The sequence below is a fragment of the Coenobita brevimanus genome, chromosome 77, assembly GCF_032717465.1.
Source record: "Coenobita brevimanus isolate Jiangsu-jjx chromosome 77, ASM3271746v2, whole genome shotgun sequence".
Taxonomy (NCBI): Eukaryota; Metazoa; Arthropoda; class Malacostraca; order Decapoda; family Coenobitidae; genus Coenobita; species Coenobita brevimanus.
In genome coordinates, this window is record NC_137030.1 from 947158 (window position 1) to 959109 (window position 11952).

Below are 11952 nucleotides of genomic sequence, written 5' to 3' on the forward strand. Positions count from 1 at the left end.
GATTATTACACTTAAGTTTTATGATTACAGGCAGTATCTTTAGTAGTTTAAGCAGTTATTCATCACTGAAGTGTATCGTTTAAGTTGGGTATGTATTTGGTCTTAATTGGCTAATCATTACTTTAATTTCCTTGTCTCTCAGACAACATTTTGAGTAAACATCAGTCAAGGCATTATTAAAGTATGGATCTTATTTATATTTATTGTAATTGGTTGATCATTACAAAAAATTCATATTTTTTTACAGGGAGTGTCCTCAGTAGGTTTACACACATCAGCCTTGCCTGTGGACCAAAGTGCATGTTATAGAAGTTAGTGTATGCATTAAGTGTATATGGTAAGTGTACACTGCAGCCTTTCCTATGGACTAAAGTGCATGTCATAGAAATTAGTATGCACATATACAAGTGTGCACAAGTCATCCCTGTGGACCAGAGTGCATGTTATAGGAATTAGTGTACACATTTAAGCGTACATATTGAGTGTACACAACAGCCTTCCCTATGGACCAAAGTGCATGTCATAGAAATTAGTTTGCACATACATATAAGTGTGTATAATAAGTGTGCACAAGTCTTCCTTGTGGACCAAAGTGCATGTTAGTTATTGTACACATCATTTAAGTGTACATACTGGGTGTACATAACAGCCTTCCCTGTGGACCAAAGCACACCTTGTACACCATAAGGAATATCAGAGCAGTAACCATACACCAAAATGGCTTCCCAGTTGCCCGGCTCAACCTCAAGTGTGCCCAGACAATGCGTGTCCTGTATGGCCAAGTTTGCGAAACTGCAAGAGATCCGTGAATCGATCCTGCCTGATGCAGTTCTGACTAGGGTCGCACGGGCCTTGATTGAATGGGATGGCTGGGATGTGGAAGACTCTGAATCCCCTAATTTGCTATTGAAGGATAGTGGTACTGAGTTTGGTGATGAGGCTAAATTAATGATGAAGAATGACAACAAGCAGCAGGAAGTACATATCAAGTCCAGGTCAGATTCAGGCAGTTCTGGGGTTGGCAAGGCAGAAGATGGTGACTTGGTCTTGGAAAAATTTGGTTCCCCAAAATCCGCAGCAAAGGACGGTGGTACAGCAATAGGTGGGGATGATATGGCTCGATTAATGACAAAGAAGGGCAACAAACTGCGGGAAATACATGAAAACAGGTCCAGTTCAGTGACAAGTGTAAAGTCTGGAGTTGGTTTGGCAGAAATTAGTGAAGCAACAAATAATTCAGAGAAAGCTGATGCTGTATATGATTTACAGGAACAATATGGATCTTGCAGTGCAGCAGTGGAGGACAGGGGAATAAAATCTGCTACAGGTGATATGGCTAGGTTGATGATTAGAAATGACATGGTAACTGTTACTGGTGAAGAGGTGGACTTGGCAAATGATAATGTAGGTAAAACTGATGAAAAAGAGGTGTCAGTGAGAGCTGACTTGGCTATATCTATTGAAAAAATTAAATTGGCAAATTCTGAGTTGGCTGAAGTAGTAGAATTGGCTAAAACTCCAACAACTACTGAATGGGCTAAACTTAATGTGAAACAAGCATTGGCAGATAGTGAGTTAACTGAAATTAATGAAAAACTGGAAATGGCAACTGCTGAGGTGACTGAAGTAAGTGAGAAAACGATGTCTGTAAAGCCCAAAACCCCAGGAGCCGACAGATGGGCTGAAGGAGCCATTTTTGCAGCAGGTGATGCTTTGGAGGAGCACAGGAGCTTCACAATTGAGGAGATTGTGGTAAATATAGTAATTCCTTATATAAACATCATCTGTTTGTTTGTCTGTTAATATGTTTATGCCATTATACAGTATCTGTTTACCTATCTATGTGTCTTAAGCATCTGTTTGTATATCTACTACTGTATATGTCTCTGTCTGTTGTCATTTGTCTTAATCCTTTTAGCAGTGGCATATTGTCCTAGATTAATTAACAGCTTTACAGTGAAAAGTTTGTTAAAGCATTTCATGAGAGTGGAGAATGAGAGACTGACAGGGGGAGCATATGTGAATGAGGTGAAGGGAGAGTGGGATAGGAAAAGTCCAAGGATTATATGAAGGGTTGGGGTGGAAAGGCATATGAAGGAGGGGTGTGTGAGTTGGAGAGAGAACAGCTAGATGGCAGAGGACAGTGACACGAAGGAGATTTGTTTGTGACCACCCCTTACAGGATTAAGGCATTTGGTTGTAGGTAGATAGATAGATATAGACTTAGGATGAGAAGTACTGTATAGGTATTTAGAATTCATAAAAGATGTGGGAAAAGGAGCTTGTTAGCCTTGGGGTCAGCTATGTCAACATTAGATTGTAAGGTATCTTTTATGAATTGTACTTAAAACCCAAAATTCTTTAATGTTTTCAGGAGTCTGGTGATGACTGTCTTGGTCTGCGTGTGGTGCTACAGGCCAAGGAAGGGACGTACACGGGTGTCATCAACTATGTTCTCCCCGCCAGCAGACGATTTGCTCTGGAAAAGGTTGGCAGAAAGTGTTGAGCTGATGTTCATTATTTTTATTGAGTGTATGTGTGTTTTCTTATGTTTTTTATATAATTGCTTTTTATACCAGTACTGTATATATATAATTTGAGTGTGTGGGCATGTTTATGCAGTACAGTACTTTGTTTCAGGATCCTACCCCACCATGTACAATTGATGTTTGATAATTCTCATTTGTGTTTATTGTGTTCATATGGCCTACCTCACCCCCATGGAACTGATATTTGATAATTCCTCTGTATTTATGCTTTCTTTAACTTTGTTTCTGATTCCTATCTCACCCCGTCTTACATGTGGGAGTTAGTATAGGGATGAATACAGTGATGCTTTGTGGATTGGGATGATGACAGTATGGTCTATCCATCTGCCATCCAGTCCTTCTCTGCCCCGTCAGGAGCATAGGGTCCTGGGGCTGCACTGCTTAGTCTTGACATTTAAGGCAAGGATTGTGGGTGGCCTTAACTGAGCAATAACCCCAACCAGCCCTCTGATGTAAACTTTTTCAGACCTCTTCTGGTTGCAGTACCATATCCCACTAAACCACCAGGCATCATTTGATAATGTGGTTACCACCCAACACAGTGTAATGGTTTCCTGAATTACCAGAAACAGTTGAGGTTATTTGGTTATATGGCTACCACCCAACACATTAAGATGGTTTTGGAAGATACCATTTGGCTCGTTATTCAGTGTAGTCACCTTTAGGTTGCATTACATGAGTGAGTGGATGGTGAGCACCCGTACCTACTGCAGAGAATAATTACAGAATTGTTTCAGGTGGTCAACCCACGTACGGGCCAGAGACGTGTGGGTTTGTTGACGTTTTTCTTCCACACCATCATCAGCATCACGGTGGTGGGTGAGGATCGGGAGGCCAGGCAGCGACTACTGAAGGTGTGCAGATGACACACACACACACATACACACACACACACACACACACACACACACACACACACACACACACACACACACACACACACACACACACACATTTTTACCCCATAAGATTGATAGCAGGGGGAAGAGGTGAATATCCTGCTGATTGAGGCATGTTTAGATATAGATATCTGTGTATGGATAGGTTGCTTTTGTGTGGGTGTGAAGTTGATAGATCTTTTGCTTTAATTGGTTCTCCTTGCTATTTCTGGTTTGTGAAGATGATGATGATGACATGTTTTTCTGTTTATAGCTGGATGCCTTAATTCCAGAAGGGATGGCCAGGCATAACTCACCTCCATGTTACCCTGTTTTCTGTCAACAGGCTGCTCCCTAGCATACACACACACCTTCCTCTTAAACCTTTCCATCCCATCCCTCCTTCTCTTCCTCAGTCTCTTCCTCCTCCTCCCCTCATGCATATTACTGACTGTCTCCTGGTCAGTCACTCATTTTCCATTCTCTCCACAGTATGATGATGTTGATGGTGATAGTTTTGATGATGATGATGGTGGTATTGGTGATGATTGATGATAAGTGTGATGATGATGATGGCTTGTAACCTCGCAGGATGCCTATAAAGAAGACAAGGGAGGTAAGCAACTGCTAATGAAGAAACTTGTCCCTCCCCACCTTGCCGCGAGTAACGACAACAACGATCTCTGTTCCGATGCTTCTAGTGTGAAGCGGAGGGAGAGGAGAGGAAGGGAGCCAAAGGAGGGGAAGAACAAAGCCTCTCCACCCCCTCCCCCTCCCCCTCCACCTCCTTCACCCAGAATCTCACGCCCTTCAAACTGGCTGATTATTGATGCCATTAATGAGGCCTTTATGAAGGCAGTAAGTAGTTTGTATTTTATGCTTTTATGTTACTATGCTGTGTTCGCAATAATTAGTTGAAATATTGCCAACTTTACACCTTCAGCTGTTACTGAAGATGTACACCATAATAAAATACTAAACCCACTTTAACTGGACCTGGAATTGCCATCTCTTCATCTTGACGACTGAGTTATAATGAGAGATGAACATTCATTCATTCATTCATCATCCAGTCCTATGTTGCCCCATGAGGAACATAGGAGTCAGGGGCTAGGCAAGTTGGTCCTGACATTTAAGATGAGAGTGACCAGTCTCACTCATCCCTGAGTGGCATTACGTGAGCAGTAAACCCCAACCATCCCTTGGATATAAATCTTCACCGGCTCAATCCGAGCGCCGTAATAACCCTCTGAACCACAGGCGCCAAAATTTGGTTATATGGTTACCACCCAGCATAGTAAATGGTTTCCTGGTGTACAGGAAACCATTTGGCTTGTCAGTGTAGAGTCACCCACAGGCAGAGGAAGAGGAAAGAATGAAGGATAGGAAGACAGAAGAGGGAGTGCAAAGTCACCCATAGGCAGAAGGATGAGGAAAGAGTGAAGGAAAGAAAGACAAGAGGATGGAAGGAAAGAAGGATGGAGTAGAGGTTGGTGGGGGCGCTCACCACCCACTCACTCGATGTAGTGCTGCTCTCAGGTGTCTGTCCTTTCCTCTCCTCCATCCTTCTTTCCTTCCATCTTCTTCTGTCTTTCTTTCCTTCATTCTTTCCTCGTCCTTCTGCCTGCAGGTGACTTTTCACTCCCTGTTCTGTCATTTTTCCTTCATTCTTTCCTCTTCTCCGTATGGGTGACTACGCTGAGTGACAAGCCAAATGGTTTCCTGTACACCAGGAAACCATTTACTATGCTGGGTGGTAACCATATAACCAAATTTTGGCGCTGGTGGTTTAGTGGGTAATTAAGGCACTCCAATCAGATTGAGCCAGTGAAGGTTTATATCCAAGGGGAGATTGGGGTTGATTGCTTATGTAATGCCACTCAGGGATGAGTGAAGCTAGTTACTCTCGTCTTAAATGTCAGGACCAACTTGCCTAACCCCGGGCTCCTACGCTCCTCATGGGGCAATGTAGGATTGGATGATGAATTTTATATAATCAGTATACTGTATATGTATATATACGTATACCAGTTTTATATATATATATATATATACTGTATATGTATATACACACACACACATACACATTTATACATATATATTCAGTCTGATTATCCTCACTTTCGTCCAATAGGTGTGTCTGCTGCGAACTGAATTAGTCATCAGTATCAGTGCTGTAGGACAAAACATTGGGAGATCAGGTACCCTGTCGATTTTGGCCGCAGCAACGCCTGACATCATCTTCCTCTTCGACGTGGCCAAAATTGGTCTGTCCAAACTGCTGACCAGTGGGGTGGCGGACATTTTACTGGATGATGGGATAGTGAAGGTGATACATGACTGTCGAGGGTTGGAGGACCTGCTGCATCACCAGTGTGGAGTCAATTTAACCAATATTTTTGATACACAGGTCAGTTTTGTGGCAATTTAGTTGTTGGTAGAAGAGTGAGGCTGCAAGTTTCGGTAGAGGATGTAAGCTGATTGTTTGTAAAGAGGACAGAAACTATTTTTGCTAACGGAGGGAGGCATTTAAGTGTTGTTAAGGGAGGGAGGTTTTCAGTGTTAGTAGAGGAAGGAACACGAATGGAAGAATTATACCCACAATTGGGAAAATTGTTGATTAGGGATCAGCTCGACTTGGACCTTCTTTGAGTATAGCTAAGGATGGAACTCATGTATTTATATAGTTGGAAACTGAAGGAGGGGGTAGTAGGGAAGGGTTAGGAGAGACATTGTGAGAAGAAGACATGAGGAACGTGAATGTTTGTGACTAGAATTCTTTAACTCCAACTTGGCCCTGATTTTCGTCTTTTTTGCGGTAAATTTTGGGCACAGTGATGCCCTAGTTGTTGCACTTAATTGGTACCATGTCTAGTGTGTGATAACGAAATTCTCTCGATAATAAAAGCACAGAATTTTTGGGATTTATCCTAATTGGTACAAGGCACCCCACTTGTTAACCCAGGTTTTTCATGTTACATCAGTTTAGACCACTAAATACATTCAGTTATGGTAAGTATCAGAAACACTCATTGGCATGGTTAGGTTAATAAAAATTATGAAAAGGGCACAGTAAGGAAGGAAGACGTACCATACGGAGACCTGAGATGGGCTTGAGGTAGGGGGTTCTGAGGGTAGGGAGTGGAGAGTTAGTGGTCCCCACCACCTGGGATCAACTTCTCGAGTAGAGCCACATCTCTGAATCCCTCAAAACCATCAGAAACCACAGATTTTGCATCATCATTGTCAGCTGAAACCAGCTCAGGTGCACTGTAACAAAGTTTTTAGTAAAAAAAAAATGTGCTGTAATGGCAAGAGTGCAGATTTTCATATAGCAGTGATGACAAAAACTGCTATATCCAAGTGAGTGATGACCAAGGGATCACTGTACATAGTTGGCAGAAAAACCTATTGCTACAGTTCAGCATCTTTCCATATCATATCCTCATGACTAGCAACATATTCAGGTGTTAATCTGTTATTAAAACTCAGCATTCAGTGTGGAGAGACGGCAATTTAGACCTCTTAAGTAAAAAATATGTAAAGTAGTTTTTCCTTACTTGTCCATAAAACCAGTGACTGACTGAGTGTGCCATATAGACACACCTGGTAATGCCAGAGTATCAGCCCTCACATTCATCTGTATCTATCTATAGCCAGATGTCATAATCCTGTAAAGGGTGGCTGTTTGTCTTTGAGTTAGTGGTTTTACGGGGATGGGCACTAACCCACCACCAACCCTCTTGTTGTAATGTAGGGAACGTGTGGGTTGGTTATATGGTTACCACCCAGAGTAAACCTTTAGGCTTGTCACTCAGTGTAATGCCACGGGAAAAGGAAAGCGTAATAAAAAGTGACATGAAAGATGGGACAAACAGGAAGAGAGGAGGGCAAACAGAAAAAGGATGATAAAGGTGAAGGAAGAAGTAGGCAGCATTACATCAGGTGAGTGGATGATGGTCACCACCACCTTGACATTCATAATTTAAATAAATACATGCGTTCCACTTTACTCCACTCAGAGCTCCCCATTTTACTTATACACATATACACTTTCATACATACTATATTCTAGCCCTTTCAGTGTGATACAGTATGTTGCTTTCTTTTTTCATGCAGCCCGTAGACAAATAAGTGAAATAAATGTATGTGAATGGATTCATATAATTTAGCACATCACCTGATACCAGAGTTTTCATAAAGTTTTATCCCCTTTTTCAGGCATCAGAGATCTTCATATACATGCTGAATCATCAAAGACGTGTGCCATTGTTTGTGTCCAGCCTTCCGTCACTGCTCATTGGATACCTTGGCCTGGCACCACAACACACATTCTGGCCAACTGATGAAGTGGTAGGGTTAGGATGGTACTATAGTGCATTTTTTCTCACCTGATGAAGTTCTCTAACTCCTATTCAGGTTGTTGGTTATGAAGTAGGCACATGTCTCATCTCACTGTAATACCACTTCATTGTACCACTAATAGTCTTATGAATCCTAAGCTATTTTTTTTTTTTTTTCCAGGCTGATGAATACAAACCTAATTTCTTTTCCACATCCCATAGACATTGAATCTAGACCTAATCTCTTCTTTACTCCATAGACATAATTAATCTCTTTTCTGCTCCTCATGTTTATGTGCAAATTCCAATCTTTTCTCTGTTTTCCACACAATCGATCCAAACCTATGTCTTTTCCACACTCAGTAGACTTAGAATCCTAACCTCATCCCTTGTCTGTACTTTGAATATTTATAAACCCAAGCATAACTTCTTTTTTTTCTTCTGAATTCATGCATAACTTTTGTTTTTTACCACCCTGCATGTCACAGGAGGACGAATCCATTTGGCTGGAACGTCCCCTTTCATCCAAGCTGTGTGAAGGTGTTGCGTGCACTGTGCGCTACCTCAAGGAGCTGCGACTTGCCCAGATCAGTCGCATGCTGGTTGACCTAACGCAGATCACAAACATCTATCTCGGATCACTGAAAGACAAGGATTCAGCCACTGCTGAAAGGGTGAGTTTCGTGATTGTGTGTGGATGGTTGTAGTTGTGGTTTGTTTTCATCTGATGGAACTTGGTCACTCCAACAAACAGATAACTAAGTTGTGGTTGCTTGATATTCAATGAGTCTTAGTTATGAGGTAAGAATGAGTCTCCTTGGTTACTACTCAGAGATGTCCCCCAGTCTGGCTACACTTGGCTGGGCCACTTCCACAGCTTGAACACCTAAGGTATGGTTGTATGATATTCAGTGGATCAAAGTTAGGAGTAAGTCCCTGATCAATAGTTTAATGATACTACTTTTGGCCACTAACTAAACTGGAAGTGGTAAGGGATCATTGCCAGCGTAATGCACTATAACAGGGCAGCTTCACTGCCTGGTCTTGTCAGTGTGCACCACATGAAGGTGTTCCTTACCAACCCTAAGAGGGTGTAATGATGTAAACCATGTAAGAGACTAAATCACAAGAGGATTTTTATATGTAAGAGACCAAATACAGTGTTATGAAGTGCCAAAGCCTCATGGAATGTAACCCTTTCCCTCTCTTCATACCTTTACAGCTGGAGTCACATGTTGTCCCAGTTGAGATACAGAAGCTGGGCAGAACTACAGACTTCAACACACCCAAAGTCTTTGACCCTCGGGTTTCCTTCACGCGTGACTCATACAAGACAGCACCTTCTCCAAAGTAACAGCCCTGAGCCCATAGTCACCTCAAACCATTTCTTATCAGGCTTTCTTTAGGGTGGGTACTTCAGAGGTTAGTTTCATTTTGAGTTTTAGTTGGTTTAGGGTGCATAGTGTTGTGTGTAGTTTTGAGTTTCTGAGTTTAGTCTACTAGTGTAGCCATATGTGAAGTGAATCAGTGGAGAAGGAGTATTAAAAAAAAAAAAAAAAAAAATGTTATGTTTGCCCCAGGCCCCTATGCTCGAGTTGTATAGTACATTTTGGCATTGGTTGGTGGTAGGGGTGATGATGATGGTGACAATGATAGTGGTGATGATCAGGGTTGTGATGTATTTATGTACATAACTCATGCAATATGCCCCTCAGAAGTGACCTCTCAAACCATACAGTCACTTCAGAAGATTTCACTTAAGTTTTTCATTAGAGCAGGTACTGTATGTTGAGTTTGAGTTCCATGTAGTTTTAGAGTGTCTAGTGTTTTGATTAGATGTTTTACAGTGCCTGTTGTTGTAATAGTGTTTATTTGTGTTCCTAACTGTAAAAAGAAGTATTTGAGTTCTTGTCCATATAATAAAATGTATTTTAGTTCTTAGCGTTGTTGTAAAATGTACAGTATTTGAGTTTTAGTGTTATAATAAGCTATTTTGAGTTGTCCCCTTGAGAAAACAGCATTTTAGTGGATTACACGACAATTATTCTTTAGGACAGGTACTCTGAATTGCTTTAGGGGTCTTTAAGTAATTTTTTAAAGTTTTATGTGGCAGTCTGTGTGAAGTTCATGGAAATGGAAAGAAAGAAAGAAAAGCGTGCAAATGCTCATTTTCAGATCCATTGAATTTCATGGTTGCAGTGTCATTATATTGTTTTTGATGTTTATGAAAATGAAAATTTGTCTGCATGAAGAGGATAAAAGTTAATCAGAAACTTGTACACACATTGATAATATTTCAGTATGTGGGTTGATTTAGCCAGAAAGACTAGTCACCATTAAGAAAGAAGATATTGAAAATACAGTTGGGAGTCACGAAGAAATAAAAGGTTTGAATATGAGGAGACTAGGTCCAGTATTAAGGTCACACTCTGTAATCTGTGTGTAGTCTCCCTAATGTTATTGAAATTAGACTCCACTGTCAAAGTTTGAGTAAAGAACCTTAAAACATATTACATATATTTTTTTGCCAGTGAAGTTTTCTGTTAATTGATTTACTGTAGACCCTCCCTATAACAGTCTTTGGGGGGGACAGCCTGATCCAATAAAGCCAAAAATCCATTGTATCTTATTGCCCCTCCCTTGGGTGGGATTTTAAGCACATGTTTGAAAATAAATGAGTACAATAGTATATTCTAGTACAAAAAAGTACAATAGTATATTCTAGTACGAAAATGAAAAGTATACACATTTTACACTAACTTGGCCCATAATTTCACTCTTTTGCAGCTCATTTCACATCCTTGCATTGCTCTTCATAATGAAATACGGTACATATATTGTGCCCCATTTAACGGACATGATTCGTTATAGCTGACGGAAGTCCGGTGGCTTCGTAGTGTATGTTGAATCTGGTATTGATCTGCTGATCTTTCAAGGTATATTAAACCCTTTCGATACTTAGGGTAGCGGTGCAAATGCCACCCTCTTGTTACTGGACGATGAGGGCTGCGTCAAACCTGATCTCACCGGCTTGTTACTGGACAACGCAAGCTGTGTTCAACAAAGTCGCCCCTTGATGGAAAGAAAAAACATCGTAAATTAGTGCATAATTTACATTCGCCGAACGGTTTATCAACACCATAAGTACAACTATTTGACATTACATGACTTTAAAAATCAGGCAGATTGAGACATAAATAAATGCAGGGGAAAAAATAATTTGGCAACAACTTTGGCCGCGCGAAACACTGCATCCTCACTGCAGCGCGATTGTAAGATAATTTCCTTTTGCAGTACGTATAATCGACCCGAACTGTCCTACAGTAAATGTTTATATACCAAAATGTAGGTAATGAAATTTCTTTCTCAGTAACAATTACCGTAAAACATATATTTCTATGAGAAAACACGAAGGAAAGAAAAAACATCATCAATTAGCGCATAATTTATATTCGCTAAACATTTTTATCAACACCATAATCAAGTACAAGTATTTGAGATTATGAGGAAAAAAATAACAGATAGAAGAAAAACTTAGGTGTGAGGATAAAATGTTTAAGAAATAACGCAAGCACAGAAATGGGAGGGAGAGTTGTCTTCCAGCTCTTGGCCAAGGTCGAGTCAGCCCACATCCTGAGTACATGCCCGTGGTTGGACACAGCCTGCGTCATCCAGTAACGAGAGGGTTAAATTGAGGGTCTGCTGTAATTTCATTTTGTTGTAGGAAGTTTACATTTCTACTTGATCATGCAGTTACTTTTAATTGCATACCTCTAGAAAGTAAGAATGAGATACGTCATATAGATATACCTCATACATTAACGGTAATCATTATAGGAGGTAAAAATCATTTGTAATTACTGAATACGGTACATGAATATTGTAGAATCAAGCCCTGTTTTCTTGGACTTAAGATTATTATACTGTACAATGGTCAAGGTATATTTACTATGATTTACTCTCTTAAACATGGGACAAAACTTGTGAAACATAAAATACACATAATAGTTATAGTCCATTTGTTTTCATCTGACATTTGTCCCTGATAACTAGGGGTCATCAGATTTTGTGGTACCAGTTACGAATACTGATATTGAAGATAAATTTGAGTATTAACCAAGGTGATTCATTCCTACTTAATAACAAGGGCTCATCAGATTTCCTTTAACTAGGCAAGTGTAG

General features: G+C 40.5%; 1 protein-coding gene across 1 annotated transcript; it reads left to right on the forward strand.

The window, feature by feature from the left end:
- Window positions 1–1426: 1426 nt before the first annotated feature.
- On the forward strand, window positions 1427–9426 carry LOC145408455 (piRNA biogenesis protein EXD1). The gene is made up of 8 exons (XM_080279184.1): window positions 1427–1752; window positions 2375–2488; window positions 3287–3403; window positions 4019–4285; window positions 5562–5837; window positions 7649–7777; window positions 8259–8444; window positions 8993–9426. Exons 1-8 carry the CDS (start codon window positions 1603–1605, stop codon window positions 9122–9124), a joined length of 1371 nt encoding a protein of 456 aa, XP_080135310.1. The 5' UTR covers window positions 1427–1602; the 3' UTR covers window positions 9125–9426.
- The last annotated feature ends 2526 nt before the right edge of the window (window positions 9427–11952 follow it).